The 14,488-nt window shown below is 30.8% G+C and overlaps 1 protein-coding gene across 1 annotated transcript in view; it reads left to right on the top strand.

The window, feature by feature from the left end:
* Positions 1-14,488, top strand: part of mmd (disintegrin and metalloproteinase domain-containing protein mind-meld) — a 499,030-nt gene that overhangs the window by 426,024 nt on the left and 58,518 nt on the right. The window contains exons 27-28 of the mRNA XM_075381718.1: positions 11,457-11,531; positions 14,467-14,471. Of these exons, the coding sequence (XP_075237833.1) occupies positions 11,457-11,531; positions 14,467-14,471 (80 nt within the window). The remainder of the gene's footprint in view (positions 1-11,456; positions 11,532-14,466; positions 14,472-14,488) is intronic.

Genomic DNA, 14,488 nt, shown 5'->3' with positions numbered 1-14,488 from the left:
CTACTTATTGTAATGGGTACCATGATACGTCTTCTAGAAAATTTTGACATATCTTCACATTTCACATTTCTAAAACCATCATCAGTTCAAAAGTTTATGTACACATATATATATATTTCACTTTCTTGTGGGCACGGTAACTGCTGAAATTTTGCACCAGTCACTTTCAAAGTGATGCATAAAATATAACGACCCAAAATCTCAGTCGGTTTGTTAATGGGCAAAATCAGACTGCATCTAAAAAATTGATTCGACTGAACATCTCCCTCGCACGCTTATATGTGGGAAGTGAATTAACTTCCTGCTTGAACACACAGAGGCGAACCCTCATCCTTTTGAACTGGGCAGTCCTTGGCATAGTGTCCTTTCTTGCCGCAAAGTAAACAAAGCTCTTTACCAAAACGAGTTCTCACCACATTGAACTCCAATGCCCCAAACCACAACATCTAAAACACTGTGTTACATTCAAGTAATCCTTAATCTTACAGGATATAAAATCTATGAAAACTACCTTTCGCAGCTGCTTATCACTCTCATCGATGTAGTGAACTATTCTGTATTCTCTCCTAGTGGCTCAGAAAACCACCTTGATGTTGGTGACAAACGTTTCTGCAGAATATTGTGTGTTCTGAACCCGTACTGCTTACAAAAATCCCTCTTCCCCCAAGTCGCAAGGGGTATCATACACAATCATTCGTGGTCTCAATGACTTGGTGGCCACCATCTTAATGGAATATTGACTGAGCAGCTCATTACTTTTGATACTACTTTCCATCTCACTATCATTTTCTGCAATCCTAACTCCTGTAGGTGTATCTCTGATGCTAACAATCCTCAAACTTTCCTTCTTGGCCTATAACTTTTCCACCACTTTGCCCTTAAAGGCCACAGAAGTGACCAACTGATTTGTCTATTAACAAAATCTTTGGTTTTGACACTGTTCATCGAACTACGTCAAGAGGCCAGCTTCTTAATGGATTGTGATGAATCAGCCTGCTCAGCCATCTTGGCCTTAAACACTTCGATAAACTTTTGTAATCTATCGTTCCTTTTCACAGTGAACAAATTTAGGAATAGCAGCTTTCGAGACAGAATCTAGGCGCCACACTTTTCCTTAACGTTCTTTGTTTCCCATGAACTCCTCAATCTCAGATATATGCCATTGAACATATCTACCAGCTCAGTCACTACCTCGTTAGAGACCAGATTAGTGAAGGCCAACTGTGCCTCCAACCTTCTCAAAGAAGTGACCTCAGCTCTCAAAGGAGGCAAGATAAACTTAGTCTGATTCACCACCTGACAACTCCTCTGATGAGCTCATCATCCAAGTCCGAACCATAGTCCTCTTTTTCCTCCTCATGTCTCACCCCGTTCTCCTTTATTTTATTCTGAGATGTACAGGTTACATCAGCAGTGACAACTGTCGATCCAGTAATCTGTACCTTCCTAGACTTACTCAACTGTTTAATCCAAGTCAAGGAAGAACAAAAATCCCATTCTTTGACACATCACGTTCAAGTTTCTGTCCCTGTTGTTTTCTTCTTGATCCACTTGCTGCACTGGCCACACTTACAATATCACCATTAGAGGCATCATGCTATCTCCGTCACCAGCTTCGGCCAATCTCTGACGAGTTTCTTGAGCTTCCTGTTGCAATTTCAATTGCAACTCTTTTTGCGACTTCTCCTTAGCCTCCCACTGCAGTTTCAATTCTACCTTTTTTAGCAACTTCTCCTCTGCCTCTCTACCGTTATCAATCTCCTCCTTTTGTTTGCTGCTATTTGAGATGCTATAAATCACTTTGCTTTAATATAATTTTCTTGTCTCCTAGCAGACTCATCCGAACTTCTCATATTTATGAGTTTATCAAATTAACCAAAATTTCATGAAAATCTTTTACAATAATATGATTTTTCCTCAAAACACAACATTTACTTTTATACAGATTTGAATACTAGATCATGGATATCGATATTATTTGGTGTCGGGTTTCAATTAACCACACATTTCAGGAATGGTCGACCTGAGAATGTATAAGATACTTCATTTACACTCACATATCATCCTTTGAAGTAATACCTTACGGTGTTTCCAGAGGCTAAACAGAAAAAAAGAAATAGATACATTAAAAAATAAACAATTTTAAAAATTATTAGTGACTTATTATCAACCTGTGTGCTAATAGTAGTTTCTGATGATCTTATAAGAGGTAATTTTGCTTCAGTAGTATCAGTATTTTTAATGGAATTTGTCTTAAAAAAAAAACAATATTAAGAAAGCCTTTTATTATATAATTGAATAATATCTTTGTTCTAGTCGTTTAATTCAATAGATTTTTTTTCAATTTGTACTGTGTTTATAAATCAAAACTACAAAAAAAACTAACATGAATCGGCAAATATTAATCAATAAATCAATCCAGAAGAATACAAATTGAACTGGAGAGATTACATCAAGTACTACTTATGTAACGGAACAAGGTTCTTGGGGGGTGCCCCAAAACATGCAGATCCTGGACATCAGTCCCTTGTTGTTAGGTCTTTCTAGTTTTCTGATGGCTATTTTATTTTTAACGGTGTTTATAAATTTATTTTATAGTTTGTTGTTTTTTCGATGGATGCATTCCAATCCTTTGTACATCATGTTTATAAAAGTATTTTATTCAGGTTATTCCTTGGGAGATTAACAAGATATATGTGTCTTTCTGCCATCGTAATTTCCCTTCAGTTCATCCATTGAAAGCCTTTTGATGCCAATACCTTTTGGTGTAGCAGGAATGTGCCTGATGGAGCCCTGTCGTTTTTATGAATTTCCTTTGCGAAGGGTTTTATGTGGTATCTGTAAACAGTTGCCTGTCTAATAATTATTGTAAAATGAAAGAAAGATAGGAAAAGTAGGTTATGGAGATTTTTCTTCCAGAAGTTTGGGTTGGGCTGTATTGGTTGGACGTGGGTTGGATGTCCTTTCTCCTTCTTAAGTACTTCAATGGATAAACTGAATAGATATTCCCCAGCAATAGAAAAAAATAAATATAACAAGAAAATCAATGTTTGCAAATCATCTTGGAAATGAGACACAGGATAATAACATTCGAATATTGTATTTAGCACATCTAAACCAAAATCTCAAGATATTTGAACTATAAAAAATTTACTAAAACATTAAAATTAAAAAAAAAAATTATTATTTAAACTAACTTTACACAGATTAAATATATTTACTTGCCTACATACTAAACAGGTTTCATAGTTAATTCAAGAAAAACCCCAATAACATTACTGGTAATTCTAACTACACTGATAAAGAAATTGCATAATTACGTCTAAAAAGATATTTGAAAGAATAGTTAACACCTTAATTTGAAAGCATATCATTAATAATTTATAAAAGTTTAAATTTTGGTATCCTTAATGTATCATATTGTATATGATACATTAATGTATTATATATATATATATAAACAGTTTTTAGATCTACTATTGTGTTCTTTACTTTAAAACGAACTTTGTAAAACGCTTCCTGTTTTCTATAAAATAAATGTTTCTTTAGATATTAAATGTAGGAGTGGTGATTGTTGTGCAATGTGATATTGTTATTTAGATAAGGTTTTGAACAATAGTTTTTGTTCATCATCACTTTGAACAGACCAAACTCATACATAGTGATCGTGTTTAGAAATAATTTCTGAAAAAGTTCGATGTAGGATGAAGTATAACATAATTTTCATCTTAATGTTTACCTAGGTCAATAAAAGTTGACGTAAAGTAATTTCTAAAAAAAAAATCACCTTTTTCCATCATTTATTTATAGTTGCATCAATAAAAATAGTCATTAGCAACTTAAATATAACTACTAATCATTAATAAACAATAAACACAAAGTAGAACGAGAATAATAAATATTGGAATATCACTACTACCCTGTCTTCACTGTGTATACAATATTCCGAAAGAGATTTGACATAGGCAAAACCATTAAATTAGTTTCTTCATCCCACTATTAGAGAGAAACCGCAAGAGTCTTTTGATATATTTTTTCCAGTTGGGTAAACACTTTACATATGAACCCAGGTTTAATTGTTGTTTAATTGTTCCCGAACATTGGGAAATCTATGAGTAAGTGGTTTACAAACCATTTTACATTGCACACCATACAGTTCTGGTGAGGAGACCCAAAAAGATGAGTATTGGTTTGCTTTGCGTATCCAAATCCTCAGCAGAGTTAGAATGACTTGGTCTCTTCTGTAGTTCGGGATAAAAGGTTTATCGAACATGTTCTCGGATGCTGTGAGAGAACTTAGCAGCCAGAACTTATACCATCGTGTATGGGCACAGACTATCTTCATGAAGTCACTCTCACATGTTAATTCTAATCGAGACCATTTCTTGCCGCTCTCTTGGTATTCTCATCAGCCCTTTTGTTCCTGAGGATGGTGCAATGGCCCAGGACTCATACAAATACTACTGTTTTCTTTATTCCTGAGAGGATATTATAGATTATTTGAACGATAGGTTTAGATCGTCTGTAGCTCAAGCTCTCAAGTACACTCGTAGATTGGTTATTATCACAAAACTGTCGTCACTATAGGTCTCTTGATAACTCTTAAGGCGGAGTAAATTAAATAGGCCTCGCAAAAGAGTAGGTCATAGAGGTTATTGGATTTTGTTAACCTGATCCATGAATGAATTCAGGGAATAAAAAGTAATTAAATTTTTATTTATTAAATAAAATTGTACTTTTTCAATACAATTTTTTTTTTTTTTTTTTTGTCTTCAGTCATTTGACTGGTTTGATGCAACTCTCCAAGATTCCCTATCTAGTGCTAGTCTTTTCATTTCAGTATACCCTCTACATCCTACATCCCTAACAATTTGTTTTACATATTCCAAACGTGGCCTGCCTACACAATTTTTCCCTTCTACCTGTCCTTCCAATATTAAAGCGACTATTCCAGGATGCCTTATTATGTGGCGTATAAGTCTGTCAGTTCTTTTTACTATATTTTTCCAAATGCTTTTTTCATCATCTATTTGCCGCAATACCTCTTCATTTGTCACTTTATCCACCCATCTGATTTTTAACATTCTCCTATAGCACCACATTTCAAAAGCTTCTAATCTTTTCTTCTCAGATACTCCGATTGTCCAAGTTTCACTTCCATAAGCGACACTCCAAACATACACTTTCAAAAATCTTTTCCTGTCATTTAAATTAATTTTTGATGTAAACAAATTATATTTCTTACTGAAGGCTCATTTAGCTTGTGCTATTCGGCATTTATATCGCTCCTGCTTCGTCCATCTTTAGTAATTCTACTTCCCAAATAACAAAATTCTTCTACCTCCATAATCTTTTCTCCTCCTATTTTCACATTCAGTGGTCCATCTTTGTTATTTCTACTACATTTCATTACTTTTGTTTTTTTTCTTGTTTATTTATCAATACAAATAAAAATTCCTTTATCCTTTTATTTTTTTAGCATATCCTTTAAATTAATCCTACAATCCGTTTAAAAACTTAAGGATGTTTTTTTTAAATTATTATTACTTGTATCTGCTTAATTTTAAGATATATTTAAGAATTGATAATATTTTTTATCTTATATTTTTATCAGTTGAACATAACTTTTAAAATAACCAACTAAAAATGTTTTTGTAAATTAGTAGATAAACATATAACAGAAGCAGTGTGGCTCAATGTTTTTGTTATTTATAGTATTATTAAATGCATGTGTTTAGCATGATTAATATTATATATTTTTATTTTATTATTATTATAATATTGAAGAATATGTGTAATTTAAGGAAGATTTTTTTTATATTTCAAAATGTTTTATCTTTATTTATTTATTTTTTTAATTAAACTTGTTTTACATGTTATATATTTCTTATTACAATGTTTTTTTTTTAAATTTGTATGTTTTAATTTCTCATAATTTATAATATGTGAATGTTAAATCAATTACAGAATTTTAAATTAATAATTACATCAAGAAAAATAATCTTGATGTTTTTAATTTTTTGTTTTTTTTTTAAAGAAATACTTACAGATTTTTTAAACTTTTTTTTAAAATTAAATCATTTGAAGGATTCTTTTCATTAAAATTTACTTTTAATTATTAAAATATTGACAATATAATATTATAAAATTATATTTTTATTGTCCCTTGAAGGGTGATAACTGGTCCAATTTCATTAAATGGTTTATAGCGTGCCATAAAGTTGGATTAACATAACTCATAGTCACCCCCTCCCCGCCTCTGTAAAATAGGTGATATAACTCATAATTTTTTTTTTGTAACTTAGTTGTAGTTCAAAAGAAAACCACTTAGATTTTATGTGAAATATATAAAAAAAACTGTCTAGTATATCCCTAACCTGCTAATTTAGTTTTTTTGTACAATCCTATAAATAGAAAAAAGAAAAATCTAAAAAAAAGATGACTATCCCATTAGCCTCGATAGAATTGCTTGCTTTGCTGGTCATTAGAAAGAATCAACAAAATATTTTAGGAATAAGGAGGTTGGCACTGATATAATTTCCATGACATTCATCCAAGGAAAAGTAAATAATAATTGAAAGGGGATGATCAATTCAGAGGGATTAATTATGGTAGATCCAGGCATTTAGAAAGTTTCATATTGCAACAGTTCAGAATCAAAGTATTGAAATTTAAAAAAAATAATTTTGTCAAATTAAACCCAATTTAAGTGGCTACTTCTTTTTTACAGTTTTACTATTTGGCTATGTTCATTGAATTTGTGAGAGTTGATTTTCAAAACTCAGGTTAATTTTCAAAATAGCTTGAAAAAAAAATATTTTTTTTAAATTATAAATATAATTTATTCTGTAATTTATTACCACCATTGACCTTCATGTAGTGTGATATGACTGCATTCCTATGCATGTGTAAGAGATTCAAGGCCAAACCAAATTTTAACATTAGTATATCCTCAGTTCAGTCCTGGGGTACTGTTGTTTTGTTGGTTCTAATTAACAACACTTTCAACCAATTGTTTTTGTTTTGTCTTCAGCAGTTGACTGGTTTGATGCAGCTCTACAAGATTCCCTATCTAGTGCCAGTCGTTTCATATCGGTATACCCCCTACATTCTACTTCCCTAACAATTTGTTTTACATATTCCAAACATTGCCTGCATGCACAATTTTTCCCATCTACCTGTCCCTCCAATATCAAAACAACTATTCCAGGGTGCCTTAAGATGTGGCCTATAAGTCTGTCCCTTCTTTTAGCTATATTTTTCCAAATGCTTCTTTCTTCATCAGTTTGTTGCTTCTCCCACCCACCTGATTTTTAACATTCTCTTATAGTATCACATTTCAAAAGCTTCTGATCTTTTCTTCTCAGATATTCTGATTATTCAAGTTTTACTTCCATAAAAAGCTATGCTCCAAACATATACTTTCAAAAATGCTTTCCTGATGTTTAAATTAATTTTAGATCTAAGCAAATAATATTTCTGACTGAAAGCTCGTTTCGCCTGTGCTATTTGGCATTTTATATCTCTCCTGCTTCAACCATCTTTAGTAATTCTACTTCCCAAATAACAAAATTGGTCATAGTCTTCTCTCATCCTATTTTTATATTCAGTTATCCATCTACTTTATTTCTAGTACATTTCATTACTTTCGTTTTGTTCTTTTTCAACCAATAGTCCAGTCATAAATACAAGTACACTCACTAATAAACAAAGGACTTTTTGAATATGAATCGATCAGTTAATTCATAATGTTCTCAATTCAAATCTCAGTTAGATATGTACTTATAAGTTTCCATGTAATTAACAGGAAAAGTTTCTAGCTATAAAAATTTCACTTGACAGGTTGACTGCAAATGAGACATCAAATGATTTCTCGGCCAGTTATCCATTATTGCTATGAGACATCATTTGATGTCTCATTTTCACAATACTGCTATGAGACAAACGATGTCTCAAAATAATTTTACACTTAAGATGCAATATTGTTGTTTATTTTTATTTTTTTGTATCAAATTACATATTATTTTAAAGATAAGATTCTTTATATTTTTGTGTTGTATCTAGCACAGAAGTTTTTCTTTAAATTTGAAATTAAAGATTGTTTTTTTTATTAAATTTAAGTTAAAGTATTATAATAAAATACAAATTATATTTAGTTGTTTACTGACAAAGTTTAGTTAGATTTTAATATCAAGTATTCTTAAAAATATTAAATTCAAATTTTACTTTAAAAATTTCAGTTCAAAGAATAATTATCAGTAAATGTAATTTTATTACAGAAGAGAGTTACTTTTAGTAATTTATGTTAAAAAAAAGTATAGCAATTAATAAAAATAGTATTCAAACAATTCTGGTGTTGTAGAATTAAAGATAAACAAGCAATTATTAGTAAGTAAAACATGTAATTCAGTTAAATATGTTAAACATTCTGAGACATCAATTGATGTCTCAACTTTATTTTTGAATATTTCAAAAAGTAAAGTTGCAAAGTGAAATTGGTATCAAAAATTAGAAATAAGGTAACAAAACCTTTATTGAAATTGAAAAAAAAATGGCGGTGTATATTTTTTTCTAAAATAAGTATAGCAGCCTTAAAAATGTTGCGTTTTTCAGTGTGGCAGTCAACCTGTTAATCTAAAAAATATTATTAAAAATTGGTATAACAAAAAAAGTTTATATCAAACAATTATAAGAAAATTAAAACATCTTTTTTCTTAAATGATATTTTAGTTCTGAAATTTAATTGTACTAGAAATTATCATAATTTAATTCAGCAGTTGGAAGTCTATAAAATTTTGCTTTACATCCTATTACTTGGCATGTTTTTACTTTTACCATTTTTTCTTCGAAGGATTTCAGTTTATTTTTTTTTAATTGTATTCGTGTTCAAAAACATCAGTGCCAAGAATGTTTAATTATAATGTAAAATTTAAGTTCTCTGTTAAAATATTTATTGACTATTATCTTTCCATGATGTCTATTAATTGTTATCAATTTTCCAGTTCAGATAGGTAGGAAATATCAGTAACTATACTCATACTGGTTTTTATGCAATTTACGTGATATAATCATGTTCTGATTGTTAATTTATTGTAATGTTAACTTTTAAAGCCTGTTTAGTTATTTTTTGAGTTTTGTTTTTATAAATCTTTGATGTAGAAGTTTTTCCAAAATTTATTTGTTTTTAGCTGTTAAAAATAACCAGTTACAATAACAATATGGCATTTGTTCAGTACCCACTCACTTATAATCCATTACAATGTTTATACAAGGGCATTAAATCATACCATATACTCTGTTCAGTGCTAGTAAAATAGCAGTTGATGTAATACAGATTCTGCCATCTGTCGATTGTGTTGCATAATTTGTTTTTTAAACCAACAGACATCATAGTATTGCCAAGATCTATTAATGATTAGTTCAGATATATGGTGATAAACATTGGGGATATTTGTTGATAGATTTCATGAAACCTAAAACCACAATTACGTCATAAATTTATTAAAAAGCACTGAAAAATTTTGTTGATCAATTCAAACTATATAGCACAGAATGTTTACGAGGGTTATTTTTTTTCAAGGTCCGATCGGTCACAAAATTAAAACCACAGTGAAAATAAAAAATCTTTTATTTGTAACAAGTACTTACATAGTTACGCTATTTCTGTACATAGTCGCAACTCCGATTTAGACAATTGTCGTAGTGTGGTACCAACTTTCCAATACTCTCGTCATAGAACATGCCTGTGTTTTCAGCCATGTTTCTACGCTGGTCTGCAGCTCGATGTCTGTGCCAAAATGTTGTCCTCCAAGTTGAAGACAACTTTGTGAAAAAGCCACAATTCAGAATAAGCAGAGAGGAATGTTGTCATTAGGCATTGTCTTTCTCCATGTCAATGCTCGGCTGCACACTGCAGCTGTAACAAAGAAGCTTCTGCAGCGTTTTCGTTGGGAAGTGTTTGATCATCCATCATACAGCCCGGACTTGGCTCCATCCAATTTTCACCTCTTTGCTCACATGAAACGCTGGCTAGGAGGACAACATTTTGGCACAGACATCGAGCTGCAGACCAATATAGAAATATGGCTGAAAACAAGGCGGCTCCATTCTACGACAAGGGTATTGGAAAGTTGGTACCACGCTACGACAAATTTCTAAATCGGAGTGGCGACTATGTAGAGAAATAGCGTAACTATGAAAGTACTTGTTACAAATAAAAAATTTGTTATTTTCACTATGGTTTTAATTTCGTGACCAATCGGACCTTGAAAAAAAAATAACCCTCGTATTAACAATGATATTGTTCTTTTTAATTAAAATTTTATATTAATTCAATTGAGGGCTTTTTCATTATATTCCATACATTCAACCCCTTCTTGATACCAAGTGACTATCGTCATTTTACTAAGATGAAGCTTTCAGTGCTTTAAAACCAGTAAGAAGCTCATTGATAGGTTTAATAAGTGGCTGTGTAGAATTCTTTGTGGTGTTCTGAGTGTTCATGATGATGTCAGTGCCGTAATATTGGTGGTGACATGTAGAAAAATAATGTAATATGTAGGTAACGTGTTTATATAAAAAAATTCTTGTTTTTGTATTCTTTTTTAACCAAATTAGAAATCAATGAATAGTTAGTTATTTTATATTTGATTCTTTTAAAATAAGTTAAAATGATAATTTCATTATCTTAAATTATTTTTTTTTTATCTTCTCTACTTCATTTTTGTTACCTATATCTTATCTTATTTTTGTTACCTATTTTTGATAGATTGCCTATATCAGTATGAAATTACTTTATATTCACTTTTGGGATTAGGAGGTCCAGTTTTACTGACACTGTTTTTATACTGACATTGGTTAGGAAGCAGTTGCCAATCCATTTTATTAGGGGCTAAAGATGTCACTGGTTCTTGTAGTCCAAGCAGCCTCAATATGGAAATCCAGTAAGGTTAGATCTGCTTCCTATAGATATAAAGTAGGGAAAAAGGGATCAAAGATAAAGGGATTAAGATGGATGATAATAACGGATGATCTACACATTAGGGTTGATCAGTTAGAATAATTTGTGCCCTTATCCAGATCCATTTTATGCCCTTATTCAATGTTATTATTTTAATAGGGTTCAACTGATCTTTTATTGCTAATTGTTATATATATAAAATTTTCTTTATATTATTATACCCTCACCTTGAATTGCATCATTATAATGAAATAAAATGTGTTTGTTTTTATTGTTTAATCAACTTTTTATTTCCATAAAAATTATAATAAATTAATAGCAGCACATGTTTAATTATATTTTTATCTTATGATACATTCAGATAATTATTTTATGAAAAAATGTACTTTTTTTGATTATACACTTTAAATTTTTTTTAAATCTTTTCTTATTTTTCCATCTTTTTTTTATAAAAATTATTTGTATTGTTATTTTCTAATATTTATTTTTAATATAGAGAACATAAGATGCATCAAATGAAGAGATTGGGTGTCGGTTCTGGCAGTGAAGAAGAACCTATTCACTCAGGTAAGTCATTCATTTTTGTAAAAATTATCATCAACTTTTAACCCCACTCTAGTCTCAAAAATAATATTGTATTAATTTTTATATTACCAGCAAATATAACTAGAATAGCTGTATTAAAGCGGAAAGTATAGTGATCATGTCAAAAAGGGGTTATCAAATTTTTTTTACAAATCTTTATGTTTTAGAGTCCAACTAGTCCATCTAGAATAAAAAAATATATGTATATATGTGTGTGTCACACTTCTTTTGGGCTTATTTCTCAGGATTGACTGAACCGATTGTCTTCAAACTGGCTGAAATATTTTTATATCCACAACATTGATCGTATTTTTTTTATTGTCCCATCCAGATAGTGCTGTAGCAAAGCTATAGCTCTAGAAGGGAAAGTATTGTAATCAGTCCAATTTGGGCATATGTGGTTTTCACTGGATCAGAATGTTTTGACACTTAAGGAATCCAAAAAACCGGATGGAAATTTTACAAATGTACATTGTGTATTCAGTGTCGCACTCTAAATCCTTATATCTTTAGAACTACTGGAAAAATTTTGACCAAACTTGATCAGATTGCTTCTGTATATGGAGTATTGATGCTATTAAATTTTTAACTTAAAGGTCAAGGGAGTAAGACTGTAGAGCAAGGACACCCTCAGTATCTCGAGATTTCACCTAATTAAGGTCTTAGTTTTCTTAGGCATATTTTTTAACGATTAAAAAATAATATTTGCAACAAAAAAATTTTTTTGCAAAATTGCACCCCTACTCTCCAAAAATTTTCTAACTAGTGGCTAAGTGGGTATCCTGCGTTAACAGTACATTAAAATACCACGTGAGTTACTTAAAACATAACTGGTACAAACTAAACAGTTGTAGCAAGTAACATTTTATGATTAAAGAAAGCAAAAATTTTTCAAAAAGAGAAAGTTTGCAAAATGTTGTCAATACCAATGATTTCTTGATGAATCTATGCCTTCAATTCATCAGTAGTTGTTTACGGATTTGGTTTGCAAACTATCCTTCAAATTGCTCCAATAGAATAAATCACAACAAACCAATCTGGGGAATGAAAAGGCATGTGGCTTTTACTTTTAAGAAAAAACTGTCAGCAAGGCAGTTTTCTGACAGTTTGTTCTTCTTTAAAAGTCACATGGACACATATAGTGAATCCTTTGATGTACATCACGTTAATGTAATTAAAAAAAAAAATCTTTGTTGGTACATATTCTTTTTTTTTTTAATTTGTTAACTGAGTGTAAAATTTTTTGAAAACTGAACAATATATTTTGGTTTGACAGTCCATTCAAAAAATATTGGTTCCTATACAACTGCTTTTTTCTTTCTTTTTCCTGTTTAGCCTCTGGTAACTACCGTTTAGATAATTCTTCAGGGGATGAATGAGGATGATATGTATGAGTGTAAATGAAGTGTAGTCTTGTACATTCTCAGTTCGACCATTCCTGAGATGTATGGTTAATTGAAACTCAACCACCAAAGAACACCGGTATCCACGATCTAGTATTCAAATCCGTGTAAAAATAACTGGCTTTACTAGGACTTGAACGCTGTAACTCTCGACTTCCAAATCAGCTGATTTGGGAAGACGCATTAACCACTAGACCAACCTGGTGGGTTAAACCTATACAACTACTAGAAATAGCGTACAATACACCGATTTTCTCATTGTGTAGTGAATGCTCAAAAATTCTGCTCATTCAATACAAGGTACTGTGTGAATTAACTACTTATATAAAACCATGCCTCATTTGACATGAAATACAGTAAGTATCAAGTCTATCTGGCCATCAAAAATGTTTTGAAGAAACCAGTTGGAAAAATTAAAATGTTTCAGTTTGTTTGTCTGTTCTCTTAAAATGCTAAACAACAAGATTAGATTTCAAATCTAAATCATTATAACAAAATACATATTGATTTTTTGGATCAGCAGAAATTCTTCTTTGAATATCACCTATAGCCTCTAAAATCTTAACTGAAAATCGCCTATTTCGTTTTGAATTTGACCAACTTCATTGTACGACATGTTTTAACCAAATCATGTATATAAATATTTCTAGATGTATTGGTATTCAAAAATTTTTCCAGAAATATTTAAAGTGTTTCTGGAAACAATTCAAAACACACAGAAGCTTCCACTATAGCAACCCTTTGCTTGATCAAAAAAATAATTTTGGAAAACAACTATGAAGAATGAAACTATACTGCATTGAAGAATGAATAGTTTACAAACCATTTAAGAGTAATAATATACATAACTATGAGTGACGCAAATATTAGACACAATGATAGCAACGATACAGGTAATACTCAAATAAGTACAGTTCAAGTCAGTTTGGTTTTAACACATTTATCACGGATCGCACACCTGTGAGCAGAATGTTACTTAAGTACAATAGTGTCCATATTATATTTGATAGGCACATCGGTGTACAAATTACAATGCTATTTTAAATCTGTTTACTGGCTCCAGGGAACGAGTATTAGTCTGTTACAGGAATTCATTCTGACTAACGTACGAAAAGCTGCTTGGGAAATATTATGTTGAAAAAAATCCTTCCTCTCCAATGAATCATATTCTCATCAATTTCTAATTCATTCTCTGGTTTTATAACTGCTCAAAAATTACTTAGTAACATTTAACGCGTTGCTATCTTAAAAATCCTATTAATACCATCATTATTTTCATTGTTGGAAAAATACCAGCAGTTTAAAATTGCAATAAATCTGTCTCTGGGTATCATTCTTTTTATGAAAGCATTCGCAGACATATCATCATTTAACCAGTACATGCGTTTATCTGGCAAATGATCTATGCTCATCAACATAAGAAATGTGAGAGATTTTGTCATATCATTTGCATTAGTATCGGCCCATTTAAATTTTTTCTGGCTTCTTTACTTAAAAATTTATTAGCGAAACAATTAGTTTCAGTAACAATAAAATCTAA

This window comes from Lycorma delicatula, chromosome 13 (assembly GCF_047948215.1).
Source record: "Lycorma delicatula isolate Av1 chromosome 13, ASM4794821v1, whole genome shotgun sequence".
NCBI lineage: Eukaryota > Metazoa > Arthropoda > Insecta > Hemiptera > Fulgoridae > Lycorma > Lycorma delicatula.
This window is presented reverse-complemented; position numbering and strand designations above follow the sequence as displayed.